This window comes from Alligator mississippiensis, chromosome 6 (assembly GCF_030867095.1).
Source record: "Alligator mississippiensis isolate rAllMis1 chromosome 6, rAllMis1, whole genome shotgun sequence".
NCBI lineage: Eukaryota > Metazoa > Chordata > Crocodylia > Alligatoridae > Alligator > Alligator mississippiensis.
This window is the reverse complement of record NC_081829.1, coordinates 4,175,357-4,196,938: the sequence shown is the minus strand read 5'-3', so window position 1 is coordinate 4,196,938 and position 21,582 is coordinate 4,175,357. Positions and strand designations below refer to the sequence as shown.

The 21,582-nt window shown below is 45.0% G+C and overlaps 1 protein-coding gene across 5 annotated transcripts; it reads left to right on the top strand.

The window, feature by feature from the left end:
* The first annotated feature begins 255 nt into the window (after positions 1–255).
* Positions 256–18,734, top strand: NIPAL3 (NIPA like domain containing 3). 5 transcript variants are annotated; one of them, XM_019498905.2, is made up of 13 exons: positions 256–387; positions 634–802; positions 1,723–2,151; positions 4,359–4,427; positions 4,527–4,698; positions 4,803–4,862; positions 5,574–5,695; positions 6,473–6,569; positions 8,312–8,447; positions 9,575–9,663; positions 10,736–10,799; positions 12,181–12,275; positions 14,202–18,734. In XM_019498905.2, exons 3-13 carry the CDS (start codon positions 2,053–2,055, stop codon positions 14,399–14,401), a joined length of 1,203 nt encoding a protein of 400 aa, XP_019354450.1. In that variant the 5' UTR covers positions 256–387; positions 634–802; positions 1,723–2,052; the 3' UTR covers positions 14,402–18,734. The 5 variants fall into 5 exon arrangements, with proteins under 5 accessions (XP_019354450.1, XP_019354447.1, XP_006268044.1 ...); XM_019498902.2 differs by having other exon boundaries at positions 257–387; positions 5,550–5,695; XM_019498903.2 differs by lacking the exon at positions 256–387 and adding an exon at positions 397–480 and having other exon boundaries at positions 5,550–5,695.
* Positions 18,735–21,582: the final 2,848 nt, after the last annotated feature.

Genomic DNA, 21,582 nt, shown 5'->3' with positions numbered 1-21,582 from the left:
CAGCATCACGCAGGACCAGGCCCATCAGAGGACACTGCCTGGTTTTGTGGGGATGGGCCCAGCGCTGCTGGTTTGATGTGCCCAGGTGGCTTGGCCGCTTGCAGGGAAGCCGGTTGCTTGTCAGGACGGCACAGAAGCGGGTTCTGCTCAGTGCAAAACTGCAGCCACTAGAGGCCACCCCACAAAAACCTGCTTCCCTTCTCCGCATCCCCGGCTCTGTGCACTTCAAACAAGCTTTACCCTGCCCAGCCAATGCACTGCGGCAGCCACCAAACAGCCAGTCGCTGTCATCCGCCCTGCGCCCAGGCAGGTGACTGGCAGGTGCAGGCTCAAATTGCAGGGCCTCGGAAAGAGCAAAACACAAACCACTGCAGCCGGCCGGGAGACGTAAGTTCAGCTGGAAAAAAACATTACAAGCGGTTGGGGTAAATCTGCACGTCTGGGGGCAAGGAGTTGGCCGGGGTCTGTGGCGAGCTGGTGGTGAGTTTGCAGCTGGGAGTGGGCGAACGACTGACATGACTTTGCAAGGGCTGGAGGAAGTTCATGAATTTCCTTTTTTTTTCCTTCCCGCTCCTCTGTGCTTGTGTTACGTGCCTTGCTGGGATTATTTTGCCACGGGATATTATTGCTCAGCCCCCCTGCCTCGTTTGTCGGTGCTCAGAGCGGGCTGCCGCCTCGAGCAGGAAGTGACATGAAAGAAGTTTCTCGGCCGGCGAGATCGGCTCTGGATTTGTCTCGCAACTGGGTAGCGATTTAATTTTTACAAGAAACCGCAACCCTGCGCTTGCTTGAGCAGGCTGAGGTGGGTGTCTGGCTCGCGTTCATGTAGATCCTGATTTTGAGGGGTGCCGAGCCCCTCGGAGAATCGGGTCCCTAACTCTGTGCCTCCTTTTCTCAGAAGGACCATTTCGTCTTGCTCGAAGGAGCCTGCAGTTGTCAGGGCTCGATCCTGCTGACACCGAAGTCAGTGGGAGTGTTGCCAGGGATGAAAACAGGCGCAGGATCAGAGCAAAGCAAGAGCAGGTGTCACTCCTATGAAAAGAGGCACCGTATCTTCCCATCTGTAGCAAGCAGATGCACATGCATGTGCAAGTCCTTCAGGCTCTTCTGAGAGTTCCCAATGTACTTATATTTTGTGATTCATTGACTCTCTTCCATTTACTCTGAATCCTGCCTTGGCATTGTTAAAGCTGGTGCTTCCTGAAGGCTTGCCTGTGCCAGGGGAGATGTTTTCCAGGGGTCCCTACCCCTTAGCCTCCGCTTCGGGTTGAATAAATGGTTTGCATAAAAGGCACGTTGAAAGCCTTCTCCTGCAAGCTGGCTGCCCTAGGATGGTAGAGATTAGGTGTTTGTTCTGGGTCGATCACACAAGGTCACTAGATGTTAGGGAAGGATAAAACAGGGCTTGGAGAACAGCAGGCTTTTCAGATAGGCCTCTCGAGCAGGAAAATCTTAGTACTGAAAGTCAGCCTAGAGAAAGTTCACCGTTCAGACCCAGTCTGGTTTGTGTGGCTGGATAAACTGCGCTTGGTGCATTTCTAGGCATGTGCGTCTTCTGATACAATCCTGGACCACTGAGCTTTCATCTACGTGGAAATGAATTTGATCACAGGGAATCATGTATGAGCCCAGAGATTTCCTGGTATTCTTGGCCAGAATTTCAGAGCAAATGTGATTGTTAGTCATTGAGTTACCTGCTTTTTCCTTTGAAATCTCTTCTAGTGTCTAAAGTGTCATCTCAGGAAATATAAACTACCACGAGATTGACTCGTTGGAAATGAGGGTGAATCCATGCCTCGTCTGGAGTGAGGCACCCCTTTCCTGCAAGGACTGAGGCGCCCACTTCTGCTCAACTGTGCAAAGGAGGAGCGGGTGCGGATGGGGATGCCCTGCCTCTGCTGACCGGCCGGTCCTTTGTCCAGGCGTGGCAAGATGGACAGGAAGAGGTGGTGCAAAGTGATGGGCCAAGGGGCAGCAGTGTCCGAGTCTCTTCTCTAAGCAGCAGTTGTGGTTGCAAAGGCAGCGGAAGAGGAGATGCACAAATGAACCAAAATGGAGGGAGGAAACGGCCCAGACCTGCAGCTCCAGCAGCTTCCGCTGGCAACACCAGCTGTGTCTGTGCAGCCCCACGCAGAGTCCTTTTCCTACAAGGTCAGATTTGCACCGGAGACACTGTGAAGTTGGCCCTAACACACCTGCCCATTCTTGTGTGAGGTTTTAAGTTGAGGTTGACACTGAAGCTGGGAAATGAACTGTTTTCTCGAGTGATCTGAGCCGTGTGGGTAACGCACGGCTGTAGTACTGTAAGCCCAGGTGTGCCACTTGCTGTGAACATGCCCAGGGAGGGAGAGTCCCCATCTTGGAGACTTAGACAAGACAGACAAAGGAAGGGAGGGTTGTTACTCCCTGTTTGAGGCTCAAAAATATCAAGGGACAGATGTTCACAGGTGTTGAGGGGCCCTAAGATGCATCGCCCGTCTGACTCCCCTTGCCATTCTCGTTGGGAAGCAGGTGCCTCGGTGCTCTGTGAATTCCCCTCCGAGCCTCTCTTCAGGTACTTCACGACCTTAACAATTACGTGTCCAAGGTCAGATGGAGAGTGGGCAGCAGAGATGGGAACTGAACCCTGGGCTTTCACCTGACAAGCACCCTTCCTCGCTGCGGGGGGGAGCTGGCTCTTCGCAAGGAGCCTGATAGGGTGAGGTGCATAATTCCCCCGGACTTTTATCACGCTCCTCAACCCAGGGCTCCTTTGAACATCAGTCTAAATGACTGTGTGCACCTGAACAGGCACTTCCCTGAGAAAAAGGGCCTGGGTGCAGTATAAGGCTAAGCGCTATGGAGAAAACCAACATGGACACGCTTCCATACTGGCAGCCCACTCAGTTCAGTAGCCAGCCCCAACTCTGCTGTACTTCAGGTGCTGTTCAGGAGAGGCCAGGCCTGCCCTGCTACCCTGGGTTTGGTTAATAATCCAGCAGAACCTGCTGAACTCCAACAACCGGGGTTGCATGGCCGGTTGTAAAGGTCTTCCCTCCCTCTCCTGCTGCCTGCTGCAGGAATTTCTCTTGGGTACTTCAGGTGAAGCTGCCTTGATGAGATTCATCGCTCAGTGAACTTTGCTTGCATCCTGATCATTTCAGCCTGTCAGAGAACTTTCTGCCATGCATATATTAATGTGTTGCTTTAATCATGTATGGATCATGCACAGGAAAAACAGTTTCTTTAATGACAGGAGAGGGAGGGAGCCATGGGCTCTGCTATCCCAAATAACCCGAACACCGCACCGTATCTTGAATATCTACATTGAAATCTGAAGTGTTAATGATACCTAATGAGTGTGTCTACATGTCACCATACGGCAACGTTGCTACAGCACCGTGCTTTAGTACTTCCTTTTGGGATTACTAAAGCATGGTGCCGTGTGGGCGGTTACTGCGCTGTGCACGTGATGCATGGTTAGTTTTCGCCGCTACATCGCCATAGTGGCGCGCTGTAACCAGGGAGCGTGCTGTGACCGTGACGGAGCTGGCGATCACATGTAGACCCACGTGATTGCTACATCGCCGTAGCGTGCCGTACAGCAACATAGCACGTTGCTGTGTCGCTGTAGGGCAACGTGTAGATGCACCTAGTGAGATTTAGACATGCCAAAAGAACACAAAGGCCAAATGGCCGTCTGGTCCTTCAGGCTCTTCTGAGAGTTCCTAATGTACATTTATTTTGTGATCCATTGACTCTTTTCCATTTACTCCGAATCCTGCCTTGACATTGTTAAAGCTGCTGCTTACTAAAGGCTTGTCTGTGGTGGGGCAGGGAGGGAGGAGATGTTTTCCAGGGGTCCCTATCCCTTAGCCTCTGCTTTGGGTGGAATAAATGGTTTGCGTAAAAGGCACATTGGAAGTCTTCTCCTACAGGCTGGCTGCCCTATAGGATGGTAGAGATTAGCCCCTTCCTTAGCTGCTGTTCTAATCATGGTCGGCCAGTCTGTTAGACTCTGAACCAAGCTGTGTGTACCCCGGTGAACTCTGACTTTATGACTTGCCAGGGTCCCCAGAGGAAATGGCTTTTCCAAGTGTCACATTTAGGGGACAAGAGCCTTGCACGTGGCTCAGTCACTTCCCTTCTAAGGAGACCAAAGAACTCTACAAGTGTTAACGTAAGCCTTTTTCCAGTTAACCCCCTTGTCCCTGAGTTTCCCGATATCCAAAGGAAGGGTGGCAGATCTGGGAACAGAACTAAGAGACGGAGAGAGAGGCAACCTAATCAGCAATAGATATTAAAGATCTGCTTTCTGTCAGCCACCGGCAGTTTCCTGCGGTCAAACCTAATAGCTACATACTTGCTCTGCTTTACAGGAAAATTTGATCGGCGCATTACTGGCTATTTTTGGACACCTTGTCATCAGTATTGCACTCAACCTCCAGGTGAGTATCACGAAAGGAATACTGACCCTGCCCCAAGCATCCTGTGCTTGAAAACCAGGCAGCATGCTGAGGTTTCTGTTGCTTTGTTTTCCCTTCCAGAAATATAGCCACATCCGGCTGGCAGGATCGAAGGATCCCCGGGCCTACTTCAGGACCAAGATCTGGTGGTGTGGTGTGCTGCTCCTGCTGCTGGGGGAACTGGGAGTGTTTTCGTCCTATGCTTTTGCCCCTCTTTCTCTGATCGTGCCACTCAGTGCTGTGTCGGTTATAGGTAAGAGAGAATGTCTGTGTCACACAGGCTTGTGTACACACCGAGTTGAGATTGCTTATCAGAGCACACGATACAGAACTCCTCCTGTTTTCTTTTTTCATTAGCTAGCGCAATCATCGGCATTATATTCATTAAAGAGAAATGGAAGCCCAAGGAATTTTTGAGTAAGTCTGAATTCTGTTTTTCTGTATGTCTTAATTTCTGCTTTGAATGCTGCTTTGTTCCCACTGCCTCAGGCTGCGTATGGATGGCATGGACTGTTGAGACCTGCGATTAAAGAGAATCCATTAGTTGTTAAAATGACACTTCTCTCTGCAAAGTTTCGTCTATTGTTGTTGCAAATGGATTTTCTATTTCTCAGGGTGACCATTGAAGTTGACCCAGTAAGGTCCTCTCCTTGTTGGCTAATTGTAGAAATCAGCTAAGGTGGCCTCCCTGCCAATGGTAGTTTTCCAGGCTGATGCCCCAGCTCAAGCCCTCAATTCTGTAGGCAACTGAGTTTGGCAGGACTACATGTATGTGCAAGTGTGTGCAGGATTGGGGCGTAGAAAGTGAACTCTATGTAGTGTTAGAGAGCCGTTGTCAGGTTGTCTGAACCCAGACATCAGACCTTGCAGCCTTCTCGTTGTGTAGAAGACTCGAGCTTGAGTTAACTCTCAGTTTCTCAGCTAACCACACACTGCTTATTTTCTTTAAGATGTTGAAAATGGGGCAGGGAGGGTGGAGGAGTGAATCATCTCCAGTGGGAAGCACGGTCTCATTGATAACAGTCACTGCATGCGCAATAGATACCACACATATCTGTACTAACCCACTAAAGCCTTCTCTCTCTTGTCCTTTGTTTGCCGAAGGGCGCTATGTTTTATCCTTTGTAGGCTGTGGTTTGGCAGTCGTTGGAACTTACCTGCTGATAACGTTCGGACCTAATAGTCATGAGGCAATGACAGGAGACAATATCACTAAACATTTAGTCAGCTGGCCATTTCTTTTGTATATGGTAAGATGGCCCATAAAATGTGGCTTGGTTTTCTGACATATGCCTAGCTGGGGCTTTCATTTGAAAATGGTTTTTCGTAGTCATTGGCTACATTTTTGAGCATGTTACTGTTCCTCTGCTCTGTGTGTGTCTGTGGGAGTATGATTTTAAAGCGCAGAGTGTATACCTAAGATTGATCTTCTTCGTCCTCCGTTCCTTGTTCCAAACCTTCCAGTATCACTCCATGGCAATAGTCACAAGGAGGTTGGGCAATAAATGTTCCCTAGATGTTCAAATACTGTACCCATAGCTGCTCAGATCAGAACTTCATCCAGCCCCCAGTAAAACCAGCTGAAAGATTACCATTGCCTTCAACGGATGGTGGAATGTGCTTTCTGGAAAGCACTTTAGGAAAAAATGGATTAAGATCTGGGGCCAGGGTGTATGGTTGGGGTTGTCTGGCCTGTCACTTTAGGTCACCAATGAAATCTCCCAGAAAGGGTCATTTGGCTGTTCCTGGAGAAGCAATTAAGTCTTGTTTGTTCAGATCGCAGCTGAGTTTGATATGTAATCTTGCCAGATCCTGCCTACACCCTGATGGATGTTCACAGCATCACAATTTGAAAAGACCTTAGCGGTGTCTGTCAAGTTTCAGAGCACCAGGAAGTTTTGTATCGTCAAATAAAAGCATAATCTACTGTGAACCCAACCTCCAAGTACCCCAGAGCCCCATCCGCTACAAGAAAAGGGATTCCTCTTCATCCTGTTTTTAATGTCCTTCTTTCTGCATTTCTGTAGCTTGTGGAGATCATACTGTTCTGCCTGCTGCTGTATTTTTACAAGGAGAGAAATGCCAATTACATAGTAGTTATTCTTCTGCTGGTAGCATTGCTGGGTAAGTTCACTTGTGCATATAAATGTGTCTAACCACGTCTGTCATGGCAAACTACATCATGAGTGATAGGGGGAGTACATTTAGTGCATTTTATCTCTTTAACCATGTCAATAATATAATGCCATAAGTGTTCCTGAAAAGTAGAGGAAGTCTGTATCTTGCTAGGGCAAGATAGGGTCATAGGAGGTAAAGATGGGAAAGAGCTATCCAACTACTGGGTCCTTTTTGCCCAGGGGTAGGACACAGTGGCCCAGAGAGAAGGGAGTATGTGGTTCTCAACTCCCCGCGCATAGTCTGTAAACACTGCAAAGCGTCTCATGACGTCAGGTGAACCGGAAAGATCGTTGTTTGGTGAAAATGTGATTTGGTGCCAGGGAGCTGCTTGGCTCTGACAGTGGGTGACTGTGGGCACAGGAGCTGACCACCCTTTGCTTCCACTTTCTTCATCTGTCAAATGAGGCTCGTCAAAGGTATACTAGAAAGTGAATATTAATATTATAAATATTCAAAACTGGGAGCTGAATGGTGCTAGAGAAAGGTGGAGGATTTTTACAGTGACTGCAGTTAGCCCCTGCAGCTGTAAAGGAAGTAGGTAAACACTCACAGCAGTTGTCTCCAGCCCAGAGAAGCAAACAGCACAATACAGGTTCAACAGGTCTCTGTTTAGCTATTCCCATTGACTTCAGTGCAACCTTGTTTCTGCCTTCCGTGGGGCTATGATTTCACCCAATGTCATCTTTTTGGTTAATCTGTTTACTTAAACAACCTGAGTTAAATAACGAGAAGGCGGAGATGCACACCGATGCGCTGAAGAATTCAAAGTGAAAGCCGACACCGGGGTGTGTGTTTACCAGGTGCAGAGAGGTGTGGTGTAGAGATACCACTCCAAGCCAGCTCCAAGCGCATTAGTTCACGTAGCCCATTAGCATAGTGCCCTGCCACAGCCAAGTGCCTTGCTTCTTCAGTGTCCTGCTGCACCTCTTCCAGCCCCTGCGATAGCTTATCTCTCCATAGTGCTGCATAATGCACTGCAGACATGCCCTTCTGGTGCCTAATGGGATCTCTTGTGCTGAGCTTTGAAAACTACATGCCACCGTACTCCAGTGTTGCTTTTTATGTGGCATCCTTCACTGTGGGGTTTCACTGAGCTGCAGGAGACTGCTGCTGTAAGCAGGGGCCTCCCAGGGTGGGGAAATCATGAAACAGTGAGACTCCCTGACCTCTAAATGTCCTTGACTTGGGCTCCAAGAGCAGAGAGGGGAGCAGGATTTTCTCAGTTCTAATCTTTGGGATGGGTAAGAGATACTCGCAGTTTTGTTACCTGGAAGTTATGCATATTGGCTTGATCTTAAAGTGCTGTTCAAATATACTAATTACAGATAATTAGTAAATACCCCCATTTTGCAGATGGGGAAAACTGAGTTCCAGAGCACTGAAGCAATTTACCCGCAGTCTCAGCATGAGAAGCTGGAGTATGATTAGTTTGTGAATGGGATTATATGATGTCATTGCCTGCATTAGCAGGGGCTGGGATTCAGTGAGCCAAGACAGCCCTTCGGTTCCTGTGTTCTAGCAAGTCAAGCTCAGGACTTGCTGGGCCTGGTTCTGTCTTCGGCCAAAGGAAGACTTGGGCTCTTACCACCCTTTTTCTTTGTTTGCTGCCTCCTGATGTGTTTTGCACAGCTGGCCCTCCACCGCTGCAGGCTGCAATGTTGCAGCTGAGCCTTGTCCACTATTCACAGGTTCCATGACTGTCGTGACCGTGAAGGCAGTTGCAGGCATGATTTTTGTCTCGATACAAGGAAGCCTCCAACTTGACTACCCAATCTTTTATATCATGTTCGTCTGCATGGTAGCAACAGCGGTCTTTCAGGCAACGTAAGTCGACTGTCTTCTGGTCTTCAACTGCACGCCATGTCATGGGGTAAAAAAGAACTGCCTTTTACACGTTCACCTAACCTGGCAAGATTAGATCATTAAATATCTTGCTTTCTGCCTGGCCCAGACAGAGGGAGTTCTTGTTAAAAATCTTCACCTCGTTGCTATTTAAACAATACATTATGATTGTATTAAGCAAACAAAAAAAAAAGGGACTGGGTTGCAAGGAGTAGTGGAATTGCATGCCCTTAACTTGATGATGTAGGATAATGAACATTTGATGCTGCAACAGTATGCCAGTCCCCTTAAGCCAGGTTTCACCTAGAAAGCCCAGTTCCAGCTCCTATGAGAACCTTTTGATGGGCAGACTATTGGACCCTGTGTTAACATTGTTAAGTATGTTGGCCCTACTTGCTATACACCACAAAGGAGTGATTGGCATCTGAAATCCTTAGTGCAGGAGCTCAGACTGGTATTCTTGTGTCTCTCCCTTACAGCGATGCTGACAAGTCCTTTGTATTTAAAATATACATTCAGTTAAAAACGGGATTTACAAAGCCTGGGAGAGATGTAAATGTGCCTGCTCTTTTTTCTTCCCTAGTATTGGCAACCCAAACAGAACAGTCCTTTGTTTGTACTCAAGAGCCTGAAAGGCAAGTGGGAATGAATGAATAGATACAGAAAGTGAAACTGGCAGCTTGTAGTTCATTGAACGAACTAATAGAAATGCAGAGATTATAGAGAATTGCTGAAAAAAGTGTTTCTTGAATTTGTTGCTTTTATCATCTCAAATGTTGTTGGCAGCATGGATAAGAATGTCTTAATCTGGGAGCATTTCTGGCCCTGTTTGATGTCAGCTGGTAAAACTTCCATTGGCTCTAGCGCGGCCTGGGTTGCACCCTGGGGTCGGACCCTCCCCTCATTCAAACTATTGCATATCCCCATTAAGCACATTGAAGGTAGAGAGAAGAAAGGAGTCTCATTGCTGATATTTATGTGGGTGCTATTCTTTGGAGACATGTCCTAAAGAAGAGAGGGAACCATCTCATTCTGCAACAACTTCTAAATCAATTTTGAGAGCCCGTCTCAAAGAAAACCAGATTGCATTGTCTGTCCCTGTATTGCAGATTTTTAGCTCAAGCCTCACAGCTGTATGACTCGTCCCAGATCGCCAGCATCGGGTACATCTTGTCCACGACAATAGCAATTACAGCAGGTAACATTGCCCAGACATGCATCAAGTTCGTTGTAATTTAAAAACAAAAGAGCAAAATGTGGTGAAGCATATTCCTGACTTGTAGCTAGGGAAGAATGACAGCCTTGCTGAAGATGTCTTGTATTTTCTTGCCCTCCTCTAAGGTCAGATTCATTTTTCAAGTGTGAATTATCCCACTAGATTTGCTAAAGTTTTCTGTTAAGATCCGGCAGCTGGTTTGATGCTCCTGCTGTTTCTGATTGAGACAGCGTTGCTCACTCCTGCTTAACATGTCCATCCTTGCTAGACATATAACACAGGAAAACAGCTAAAAGTTCTCTCCCTGTGAAGCACCATCCAGCTGATGCAGATGCTTGACAAAGCAGGTCTGATGCTATAGATAAATGCTTTTGTATTCTCCAGAACAGCCTTTTGCAATTCTGTGCCAGAAACTTCTGTTTTTGTGGCATGGAGAAGGCAGCTCCTCACATCCTTGCAGGCACTTGTCTCTCTGAGCAAATCCTTCCTGGTCAGCTCTGATCTACCAGAGGGTTCTTTTTCAATATAACCAAAGGTGGGAATTTAACCCCAAACTACTCTAGGGAGATCATCCCACTCCTCCAGCCCTTATGGACAATCTTAGTGCAACTGGAGAGTGGCTTTGTGAGGTGCAGCTTTTGTCACTTGGGAAGGATTTCAAGAATGGCTTTTTTGGTGTATCTTATGCTAGAAAAAGAGTTTCCACGCAAGGGGGTTTATACCTGCATAGCTATAATGGTTATACCTTTATAACCAGTAACATTTTGACAGGTAGACAAGGCCTCTCAAATTGCATATTGTCATGAAGGTTCTTAATCTTCACTATCAAATCCCCAATCAGCATTGCTCTACTGATAAACTTCCTTTAATAGTCTTTAAGAGCTTCTCTGTTAAAAAAAGCATGTAAAATGTGAGATCTTTCATGATTTTTATATTGGTTTTGATTCCTTGAAGCGATTTACTTAAGATTTAGCTCCCCTTGCTTGAACAAGCAGTGAGGGGAAAAGAAGTTAAACACAGCAAAACCTGTCCATGCTATTTCTTCCTTTCTCAGGCGCAACCTTCTACTTGGACTTCATTGGTGAAGATGTTCTCCACATATGCATGTTTGCACTAGGGTAAGTGTTTTAAAAACACCAAGCTAGATTATCTGTTTGGGGAAGTCAGCACAGAGCTGGTGAAATCAGAACTTTACTGATTTACATGAAATGAGAAACTCATCCTTCACCCTTACATTGTTAGAAAATTAAAGGTATTCCTCCTAAACCTAAAAAGGAGGGGAGGAGTGGGGGCAACCTTGTATTGAAACTCATCTGGGGTTGCATATTTTAGTGCATTGTTTTGTAAGGTGAACATGCATTAACTTCTAAAGTCATGTGAATGACTTTCGATTGTGCAATAGCCTGTGGAGTGCAGGATCTTGCCCTGCCTTCACTTTGTGTGGGATTGTGTTACTCCACAGGGCACATAATTGTGCAAGGTATACCATGTGGGCAGATGCCTTCCTGACTCTCATGGAAATCACTTTATATCCTGAAGCATGTATCTTGGTACCAGGATTGTCTAAAAATATTTTTATCCCCTTTAGAATATATTGCAAAGTCCTAAAGATGTCCCTTTTCATTTTCGAGCTGGGCTTTAGACTGATCAAAGAAAGGGCTGTTTCTAGGTCACCCACCTCAGGTTTTATGCTGATCTTACATTACACTGGGCTGGGACAGGACTTTGGGAGTCCAGTCAGTCACTGCACAGATACTCAGTAAAGCTCTCAGGAATGTCTCGGTATTGAGTCGCGGTACGGTGTCTGGATGTAACTCACTCCCTATAAGCAAGGGACACACAAGGCTAATTTAGAAATTAATACAGAAGGAACAGTCAGGGCTTAGTGTAATTAACCTTGCCTTTTCTAATTAGCATACTGCAAAAATCAAGGCTGACAACTGTTAGTGAATTTATGTAGAGAAATTCCTGAACAGACTGGAATCCTGACATTTTGTAAGAGTGAATTAAATTGAGGGCTGTTACCAATCCCCTGTGATTAGCCAAGACTTAATGTCTTCACATAAGTAAATTAATAATTCTTTGTGGTGCTCGCTCCTACCCTGGGGGTTTCAAAAGGAGGCTAGATAGACACCTAGCTGGGGTCATTTGACCCCAGCATCCTTTCCTGCCATGGCAGGGGGTCAGACTTGATGATCTGCTCAGGTCCCTTCCGACCCGACCTTCTATGAAACTACGTGTATTACTAAGGAAAAGGTGGACTTGCTGTTACTGCTTGTAGCGCATGGCATGGATCCCAATTTTGTGAACACAGTGATTATTCATTTAAGACACATTGCTCCCCAGTGAGCAGTGTTGTAACTCAGCCCCACAGCTTCTCTGTCTTCCAGCTCTGAGTCTTCTCTTGCGTGACAGACATTCAGAAAAGCAACAACCTTGGCTCATGAACTTCACTAGAACCTCTCTCTCTCTCTCTCTTTCTCGCTGTCTCTGTCCCAGGTGCCTCATCGCATTTTTAGGTGTCTTCTTGATCACAAGAAACAGGAAGAAATCAATACCATTTGAACCCTATATCTCAATGGATGCCATGCCAGGTAGCTATAAAAATCCAACATTTTGAACCTCTTAAATGTCAATTTTCAGAATGAAAAGTCATGGTTTGATCTCTCAGCAGATGCTAACATAACTGAACACGCCAACCTCTTGGGGGGCTACAGTATTTTCTTCCTCTTGTTCTTTTTTTATTACACCGTCTGTGCCTTATGACCAAAGGTCTACCTAATAATAGCAGCTCATTGGGCTAGAACCAGCAGTGTAACTACGGATGGGAGACTGGGGTGTCAGCCCTGGGCACCAATTTTGAGGGGACACGAGAATAGTAGTGGTGGCCCAGGGTAGAGAAACTACTTATTACGCCTCTGGCTTACACCAACTAGCCAGTGATGTGTAGTGTGGCTAGCATTATGTCTGGGTGCCTTTGACTCCTCAGGCTGGATGAGCAGGTATTCACTCACAACTGGGTTGACTAGGGACAGCCTGAATTAAGGCTTCAAACTCTTGCCTGCTGGAGCTACAGCAGGATGTGCCTTCTCACAGTGTGTGCAGACTTGACACAAGTCAAGAGAGAGTCACTGTGCTGCCGGGGACCTAATCGGTCTGGGTCCTGCAAGACCTGAGGCAGGTGTTAGGCTTGAAGGAAGATAGGAAGAAAAAAAAGTCCAGTGCAGCTGACTTCTAGCTAGGATGCTCAAATGGACCTCTCATGGGACAGCAGGCTAGTAGATGAAGCCAGTAACCACAAAAGGCTACTCCTAGAAAGAGCCTCTTAGGTTTGGCCTGGCTGGAGATGGCAGCTTCTTTGCAGCAACTGCCAGTGCATGCTCTTGCTCTAGGGCAAATGAAGGGTGGCCTGTGGGATACTCTAGCACGGACTAGCATTGATTTACTGTGTGCCCACGGGCAGCTGAACTGTGCTGCAAAGCTCCACCATCCAACTTCTTTGCAGGCCAGGCCTGGTGACAGACTAAGCCTGACCTTTGCCTGTGTGGTGAAAAAGTCTGGTTATTTTGAAAGAGGTGGTACTTCTATATGACTTATATAGGGCTGGGGCACCCTCTGGAAAACCAGGAGGGAAAGGTATTGCCAGGGCATTGTTGTACTCTGCTATGCCAGCAGTGTACATGGAGAGGGAGTAGCCACAGGTCTCCACGGCTCTTTTACGCTGTGGTGAGCTGTGCCTCTGCCTTCGATGGTCAACAGCATAAACGGTCAGATGAGTGGCTGTTCTCACTGTGCAGCTGATAGGATGAATGTCGCGGCTGTTTTGGAAATCATTTAAAAATGAATGCAAAGAGCCAGATCCTCACCTCCAGCAAGGACTCTTCACACTGATCTAGTTGTATAAAAGGGTAATATTTACTCCCATTTTAAGGCCCCTTCTATGGTACCAGAAGGGTGTAACAGAGCTTTGGTATAAAGAAGAATCAGGCCTAAAGTCTGAACCAGTCTTAATAAAAATCAGTATTGTTCATCTTCAGACACTTCACAAACACTTGATTAATGAGAGGCTCTGTCCTCCAGGAGAGGAGACAGAGAGCAGAGGCTCAGTTCTACCAAGTGCCTTGCACTGCCTCTCCCACCAATTGCACATACAGGGGATGTCATCTGGACCTCACAGTATAATACACACAGTTTTCAGGTCCTGAATATAAATGACGTGTCAAACACTTCTGGTAAAAGGTGCCCCAGCAATTCAAAGAATCGTTAAAAATAGACTCATGGGGAAGCAGGAAGTGTATTAAATGACCTTTCTGATGGGCTGCTTAGAAGATATGCAAATTAATGCAAGGAGTAAAGCAACTGCAGTTTTCCAAGGCATTTTCCCGATCACTTGCTTCAGTGTTAAATAGGAGCATAATATTTATTTCTTTCATTTAACACTCAAGCAACTGACTGGGCATCTTGCTAAGCCTGGGAGTGTATAATCTGTTATTCATGGTCTTTTCCCACCTCTGTTGCAGGCATGCAGAATATGCACGACAAAGGGATTGCAGTTCAGCCTGACCTCAAAGCTTCCTTTTCCTATGGTGCCCTCGAGAACAATGACAGCATGCCAGAAATTTATACTCCAGCCACACTGCCCATAGTGCAGGAGCAGCATGGCTCCAAAGGGGTCTCTGCACCACCCTACCGCATCCTGGAGCACAGTAAAAAGGAGTGAGCGCTCTTCAAAGGACTGGCCTAAGGCACCGAGAGTATGGTCTTTATTTATTTATCGCTCTGTTTTTTTAGATCTATTTAAAATATAAATAAGTTTAAAGCCAAGCTTGATCTGATTTAAAGCTAGTTTCAAATTTAATTCCCAAGACTGATTATTTTAATAAAGGACTTTAGCACAGCTGTGAACTTGAAAGCATTTGTCCTAAGCTAGCAGTAAATCAGAGTCCTCCTTTCAAGGATGCTCACTGCAAACATAAAATGATGAGTGCAGTATTGTGGCAATACAAAACTGATCTGATAGCCAGCACTGTGAAGATGCATGTCTGCGTGAAATAAGGTGACTGTGCCATTTTCCAGTCCTGCCACAATATGTGCAAACCAAACTGAAGTCTTCAGAAATTGCACCTATTGAAGGAAGGACAAAAACGGATCTATCACAGATAAAGTGTGAAGGATTCAAAAGACACACGTTTACGTTTGAGGAAACCACCACGTGGATTTAATGTTCTGTGAAGATATTACTGAACTAAAACGAATGTTGGCTCATGTCGTGCCTTGGAAATAGCATAGGAGACAGGAATAGGCATGTGATTCACTTTCTTACATAGTAAATCTGCTGCACATGTTCAGTAACAGAGCTATTATCTGATTAGTGTTACGAGCAAGATGTGCGGGTTAATGGTTTTTTTGTAGCACTGTTGTGTTAGATCACATGCCAGCTTAGGACAGAGATTGTGGCTGCCAGTTTTTTGATTTCACAGAAGGATCCACAGATTGGATGAGATGGTACAAACATTAACAGTAAAGGGCAAGGACAGGAAGAAATGAAAACAGTAAAGGGCAAGGACAGGGAGAAATGAAAACATTGTATTTAGTAGATCTGAAATGTGACCAATATGTTGGTATTCGATTCATGTCGTTTCTTTGTGAGGCCTGAATTTAGTTATTTTCCACTTTGAATCATGGCTCAGATTTTCCAAAGCTGCATAACAGATTTCAAGGCTCAGTGGCATCCAGATCTCTCAGGCAGCTTTGCAAATCTCAGCCTCAGCGTTGTAGGTTGGATTTCTTCTTCTGTTTTCAACAGCAAAAGGGAACCAGTCCATCACTTGTGAGCAACCTGTCAAGAATAAATGAATGTGAGCAGTCCAGAACTTCTGAGCAGAATAGTGGAAATGTAGTCATGTGCACCTATGATAAAAAGGAAAATATATTTTCTTTGAAAAGGTAGATAAAAATGGGTGATGTGGAATTTGTCAGATTAAAGGGACAAATGATCAACACATGTCAACAACGTTTACTGCTGCATGCAAGGTACATCTGCTTTCGAGGCAATTGTGCTGTGGCATCCTGTTGTCCCTCCTCCCTTTCTAAACACATTTTTTCACCCAGGAAAGAAATGTTAAGTCTGCTTGGTGTATTTTGGCCCATACTCGTAACAAACTGGCTGACTAAACTTAAGGAATTTTCGTTGACATCAATAGCAATTGCTTTCTGTGCACTGTAGGTGGTTACTCCAATGCAAAGCAGTTTGCGAGGACCTAGGATTTGCAAAAGTAGGCTTGTGTATTTATATATTTATGGCCAAATTTTCCTCTTACTAGCAAAAATGCACAGGGATTATATTGATTCAAATGTAGTTATTCTAGATTCATAACGTGGTAACTGAAAACACAGTTGGTCTGTCTACATACAATGTTTTGCTTTTTTTGCTAGGAATACTGATTTTACCTGGAAATACTTGAGACTGCTTTGGTATTTTTGTGCAGCTTGGGGGAATAAAATGTGTATGAGAACCTAGCAAAGAATGGATGCCCGGTTTCTACATACTTCCCTCTGCTTAGTTTCCTCACTAGCTTGGCATGTCTGACAATTTAGATCTTATCAGTGGCATCCTGTACATTCAGGCTTATGAAACCTGGAGAAATGGCTGCTTTTCCTTTGCCCACAAAACTGTCTGTGTTTAAGTAAGATAACAATGTTAATGGACTAGTACTGCCGGAACATTAATCTTGTCGCCGTCTCCGTGACACTGATTTACTACCATTGGCTTTGGATCCCCAGTAGTCAATTGTTTGTGAATTTATGCCCAGCTTTTGTTCATTAAAGATACACGGCAGAATGGTAAAGAGGAGAGTGAGTAGGGTGGGGGGGAGATGTGAGGATGCTGGCTTTTCTTATCTCTTCCCTTTTAATCAGAGAGGGAGTAGGTGTTTTGACACTGCGATTAAACCACAAAAACATGTTACTTCAAAGCAGATCTACTTTAAACCCAAACACATAGAAATCCTGTTTTTAAGATTCTCTGTCTAGTTCCTGCAGAGGTCACCAGCATCTAAGTGAATGTCTGACCTAAAGGTCCTGATCCCACCCTGGAACCACGAATGTTGGCTGCCCGCTGGCTTCAGTGTTTTGGGTTCCTGATCCACCACGTAGTGCAGCCCTCTGTGTTACTTGAATGTTGTTTTTTCAGCTTCTAGGCTTTCTTATTGGTGTTTAAAATTTGCTGTGGAAGGATATGCAAGCTGCCTGGCTAGCAAATATTTAGGCTCTTTCATACATGCTTATTTTATTTAATCCCAACATCAAGGTTGGTATCCCGCACCGTGCTTCTGAGAGATGCAGCATGGCCAACAGAGAGGCAGAGCACCGGCCCTCCCAGGTTCTGCTATTTGAGCAGCTCTGTGGCTCCCTCCATAAGAGTTATGGCATCTTACTCCCACGAATCTCCACAATCCTGTAGTTCCCACCCTGACATGTCCCTCCTGCCTATGCTAGGGCTTGCTAACGGCCCTGAGAAGGCAGCACATAAATTGTCTTCTGCTCATTGGGAATCTTCCAACAGCCAGATCCTCGGCATAGATCTTAATCCCATCTTGGCAAAGGCTGTCAGAGGTCTAGAGGTGAGGATCTCACTCCAAAGACTTAGGCAGTCCTGCCTCATGCTAAGAGTTAATAGCATGCTAAAGGGTTTTTTGTTTTAGCTTTAGATGTTCAGAACTAACAGTGTTCACAGCATTTGCTTTCAGTGAGACTCGCTTTTGAAAACTTTCTAACAGATGGGCCCAGCAGAGTGCTGTTAGTTTTATTTAGATATATGGACACGGTAGTTTGGGACTGCTCCAGTCTGCCGGGTCCACGCAGCCTGGGGTGTTCTGATTAGCATGCAGACTCACGACCTACATGCGCTAATATGGAAGCACCGCTTAGTCCTGTCTGCCTTTGAAGCCCATCCTGCTGCCACTTGTGACATGGTCACCAGACTGTGCTTCATTGCTACCTGCTATGTCTGCTCAACACCTGAAATGTAATAAGTGTTGTATTTCACACTTGGCCGCCCTGCTGCTCGTTCCCAACGGGTTTTTTTCCTGTGCCGTTCCACAAGGCTGTTTTACAGCCGCTACACACTGTCCCTGTCGTTGATGAGAAACAGATGGGATTCCCTCACATGCCACCGACACCTGTTTGAAGAATTCAAGCACTTGGCTTAACTTCCCTATCCCCTGTAGTCACAGGCCACAGATAGGTATTGAACCAAATTCGTTCCCTGCCCCTCAGCAGCCCAGAGCATCTAGACAAGGCCAGGACCTGCAGACCTGCAGTGTTTTTAGTCTCAATTACTACTCTTTAAAAATGTTCTTGGGGCTGAAGTGACAAAGGCCAAGATTCAGACTGCAGCTAAGCTAAATGTGAGGGTTTGGAGAGGGTGCAGCCCCAGCCTACTTTCTTCTTGCGCATGCCCTAATCCTCCTTGCAATAGCTCACGTAATCTCTTGTCCAAAGCAGAGTTTTCATGGCATTTTTAAGCATCTAAGCTTCAATTTATTCAGGGCTTGATTTTGAAAACTATACAGCACTGTCAAAACTCACTGGTTGCAGCTGGAGCTTCAGAGCTTGTCTCCCAAGCATGCATGGAAACCAATTGACTATTGCCTCTTTGACTGAAATGATGGGGTGAGGGAATAATGTTGTTCCCATCACCCTCAACTCTTTTCCTAGCTGCGTTATAGAAGGTGAGACACATCCATTGTCTTTGCACTGTGTGGCTTTTCAATGCACCGGGGCACTTACATATATGCTAAATGCATAATTCACATGTAACTTTATGCTGTGGAGTACAGGTCTGATGTTGGCTGAATGTACAACATGATTTGCCTACCATGTTCGTTTGTTCACGTTAAAACATGTAAATAAACTGAGCTTTACATTATGGAATATGAGGATAACGGCTTGTTTTTTCATAAGCCGTGTTGCATGTTTATTTAAATACTTGTCTTTTCGGTGAGCTCTTTAAAAATAAAACTCAATAAAACCTTCTGGTAACGATCTACAAATTGCTTGATCATTAAGTATGACTGAATTAGGAATAGTGAAGACAGGGTTCAGGTGTATAACAATAGATTTATCACATGCTCAGCGAGGAAAATCTCCTGCTGGACAGTTTGCTATTACAGAAATACAAAGAGCTGAAGCTTGTTTGGGGAACTGCAGTGGTATCAACTCTCCCTGTTCTATTGCAAGTCTCACAATATTTAGTACCGACTGAAAAGCCCAGCTCTGGGAATTGTGTGATTACAGAAGAACCTTGGTTTACAGGTTAAACGAAGAAAATCCCTAGCCTCAGTTGGCAGAGAAATGTTTGAAAATGTGATCTAAGTGTGCTGCAAAGATTAAAAAAAAAAACAACCCTCTCCTTTTATTTTATTTTATTTTATTATTTTGGCAACCTGACTCATGATTTGGCAATACCAACGCTGCGACAGTAGTACACTTCCCTATGAGTCAGTACCAACCCATTACCTCACTGTAATGATGAGGAACACCATACTGCGGCCGGAAGCCACCTTTCAGATCTAGCATATCATGTCTCTGATTTCCAGTCTAGAAGGATTTGATGGCTTCTGGGAATTTTCCACTAGTGCCATTATGAAAGGTGGATGATCATAAATTTAGAATCCTGGCAATGTGGCTTAATCGAGTGCTTGCCAACCTAATTAACACTGACCATATGGGTTTTATTCCAGGAGGATGAACAGAAGAGAACCGTGAGAATATTCTTAATTAAATATAGCCTTTGGGGACCCAAATGCAAGCAGAAAAAACAATGGGAACCACATGCCTCGGTGGTGAAAAGGCATTTGACAGAGAGCATTGCATGTCATATTAAAATATATAGGACCAATTCCTTGGGCATCAGTTGGATACAATATTGTTGTTCAACAGGGTGTTGCTGTATGCGGTCAATTCTTCTAGTAATATAACTCTGTTATCTGTATTATAAAGATATTCAGGATCCAGTTCTATTCAGGAATACTGTAGATATATATATAGACATGCCCTCATAAAATCAGTTGAGAAATGGAGGAAAAAAGTTAGATTTATTAGTCTGCATACCAGTGCAGAATGTATTGGTGTCCCTGGAAGAGGAAGCGCATATTAAATTAAAAGCTGCATGTGATCATAGCCAAAAAGGCTAGGATAATTAAGAATAACCAGTTACTGCCCTGGTTCATGCAGCATCTAAACTGCAAAATCCCATGTGTAGAGGAGTGAGATTAGGATTGCCATTCTGAAAAACACTTTCTTATCATTTGTGCCTTCTGTCACAGAAGAAAGGCCATTCTTTGAGCACACATAAATGGGGAAACTAGTAGGGAAGATCATACTTACATTCCTTTTTGCCATTGGCTATATAGAAGAAAGTATTTAAACCAAGTTTTAGCCTACGGGATCAAATCCCAGCTGCTCTCTCCCCCCTGTGGCTCCTGGCTGAGAACAAAGCTGATAAAAAAATAGGTTTTAGGGTTGCTGAAATGAAGCAATCAACAGTTTTATGTGCCTATCATGGCTATGTATTATTTGCCTTTCACAGCTAAATACTGCCTCCAGTTAGTTTAGCTATCCATCTATCTACTGTGTATCCACAGTATATCACAGGGGTTGGGCACCTGGGTCTCAACCAGGGAGTTGTGACACCCTGGGGTGCCTTGAGATCCTTTCAAGGGTGCTGTGGAGTGCCATGCAATGTTAGAAATGCAAAAATCTAGAACTCTTGGCTCCAAAATGAAATTTTTTATTAGACCAACTAAGAAACTGCAAAAAAAAAAAATAAAAAAAATTCTGCAAATGCCCAAAAGCTTGCAGAAAATTCTATTTTTTCGTGCAATTTCTCAGTCAGTTTAATAAAAGGTATCATTTTGGAACCAAGGGTTCTAGATTTTTGCATTTCTTTTCATCTCAGACCAACACGGCTACCGCATACATCCATGCAGTGTTAGCATCCTTCAGTTTCCAAACATTTCTCCACAAATTGGCAGAGAGCGGATTTAGGTTAGGCATCAGGAAGAACTTCTTTATGGTAAGGGTTGCCAAAATCTGGACTGGGCTCCCAAGGGAGGTGGTGCTCTCCTCTATTTTGGGGGTCTTTGAGAGGAGGCTGGACATGCATGTGGCTGGGATCGTCTAACCCAGAGGTGCCCAACCTTTTTGAATGTGGGGCCGGATCACGAACTTTTTGTCACCCAGTGGGCCGGCGAGCCATAGTCAAAGACGTCACAGGAAGTGGTATCACATCAGGAAGTGACAATGAAGTTGCAGGAAGTGACAATGAAATGGGTCTGGAAATGTGGTTTAAAATCCAAAATAAAAACAAAAGAAAAGCAACAAAGAAATAATACCAAACACTCGACCAAAATAAACACTTTCGCTTCTACTCACTTCTCAATGAACGGAAGAAGCACAATGCCAGTCGACAGATCAAATGTGGAAAAGAGATCAGCCAGAGTGGAAACTAATCAAAGCAACAAAATATGGGCATTTTTAAGAATAATCTTCAAGAAGATTTACTTTTATTGAATTAATAACTTGTTAGTAACACACCTTTAACAAGTAGTAACAAGTTGAACCCCCAATCCCGCGCAAAGAGAAACAGAAGCAAACACAATCCAAACACTGGACAGTATTTTTCCCTGCTCCAAATTTATGTTGGAGCCCAGATCGTTCATGATCTGTTCTTGAGCATATTGTTCAGTCTTAAACAAGCATATAGTACAGTTATCCAGTGAGGTTCATAACTGGGGACATTCTGTTACAACAGGAACTATCCAGGCAAAAAAAGAGACCGGTGGCAATACAACTGTTGTCAAGGCTCAAGAAAACAAGCATGCTCCAATGCACACTGTA

Bases quoted from the DNA above. Each gene is read 5' to 3' on its own strand.
- NIPAL3 (XM_006267982.4), top strand. From the start codon at position 2,053: ATGGAGGGAGGAAACGGCCCAGACCTGCAGCTCCAGCAGCTTCCGCTG. The intron at 5,696-6,472 runs GTAAGATGGCCC...GCATTTCTGTAG, and splicing joins GGCCATTTCTTTTGTATATG to CTTGTGGAGATCATACTGTT. The intron at 10,800-12,180 runs GTAAGTGTTTTA...TCTCTGTCCCAG, and splicing joins ATATGCATGTTTGCACTAGG to GTGCCTCATCGCATTTTTAG.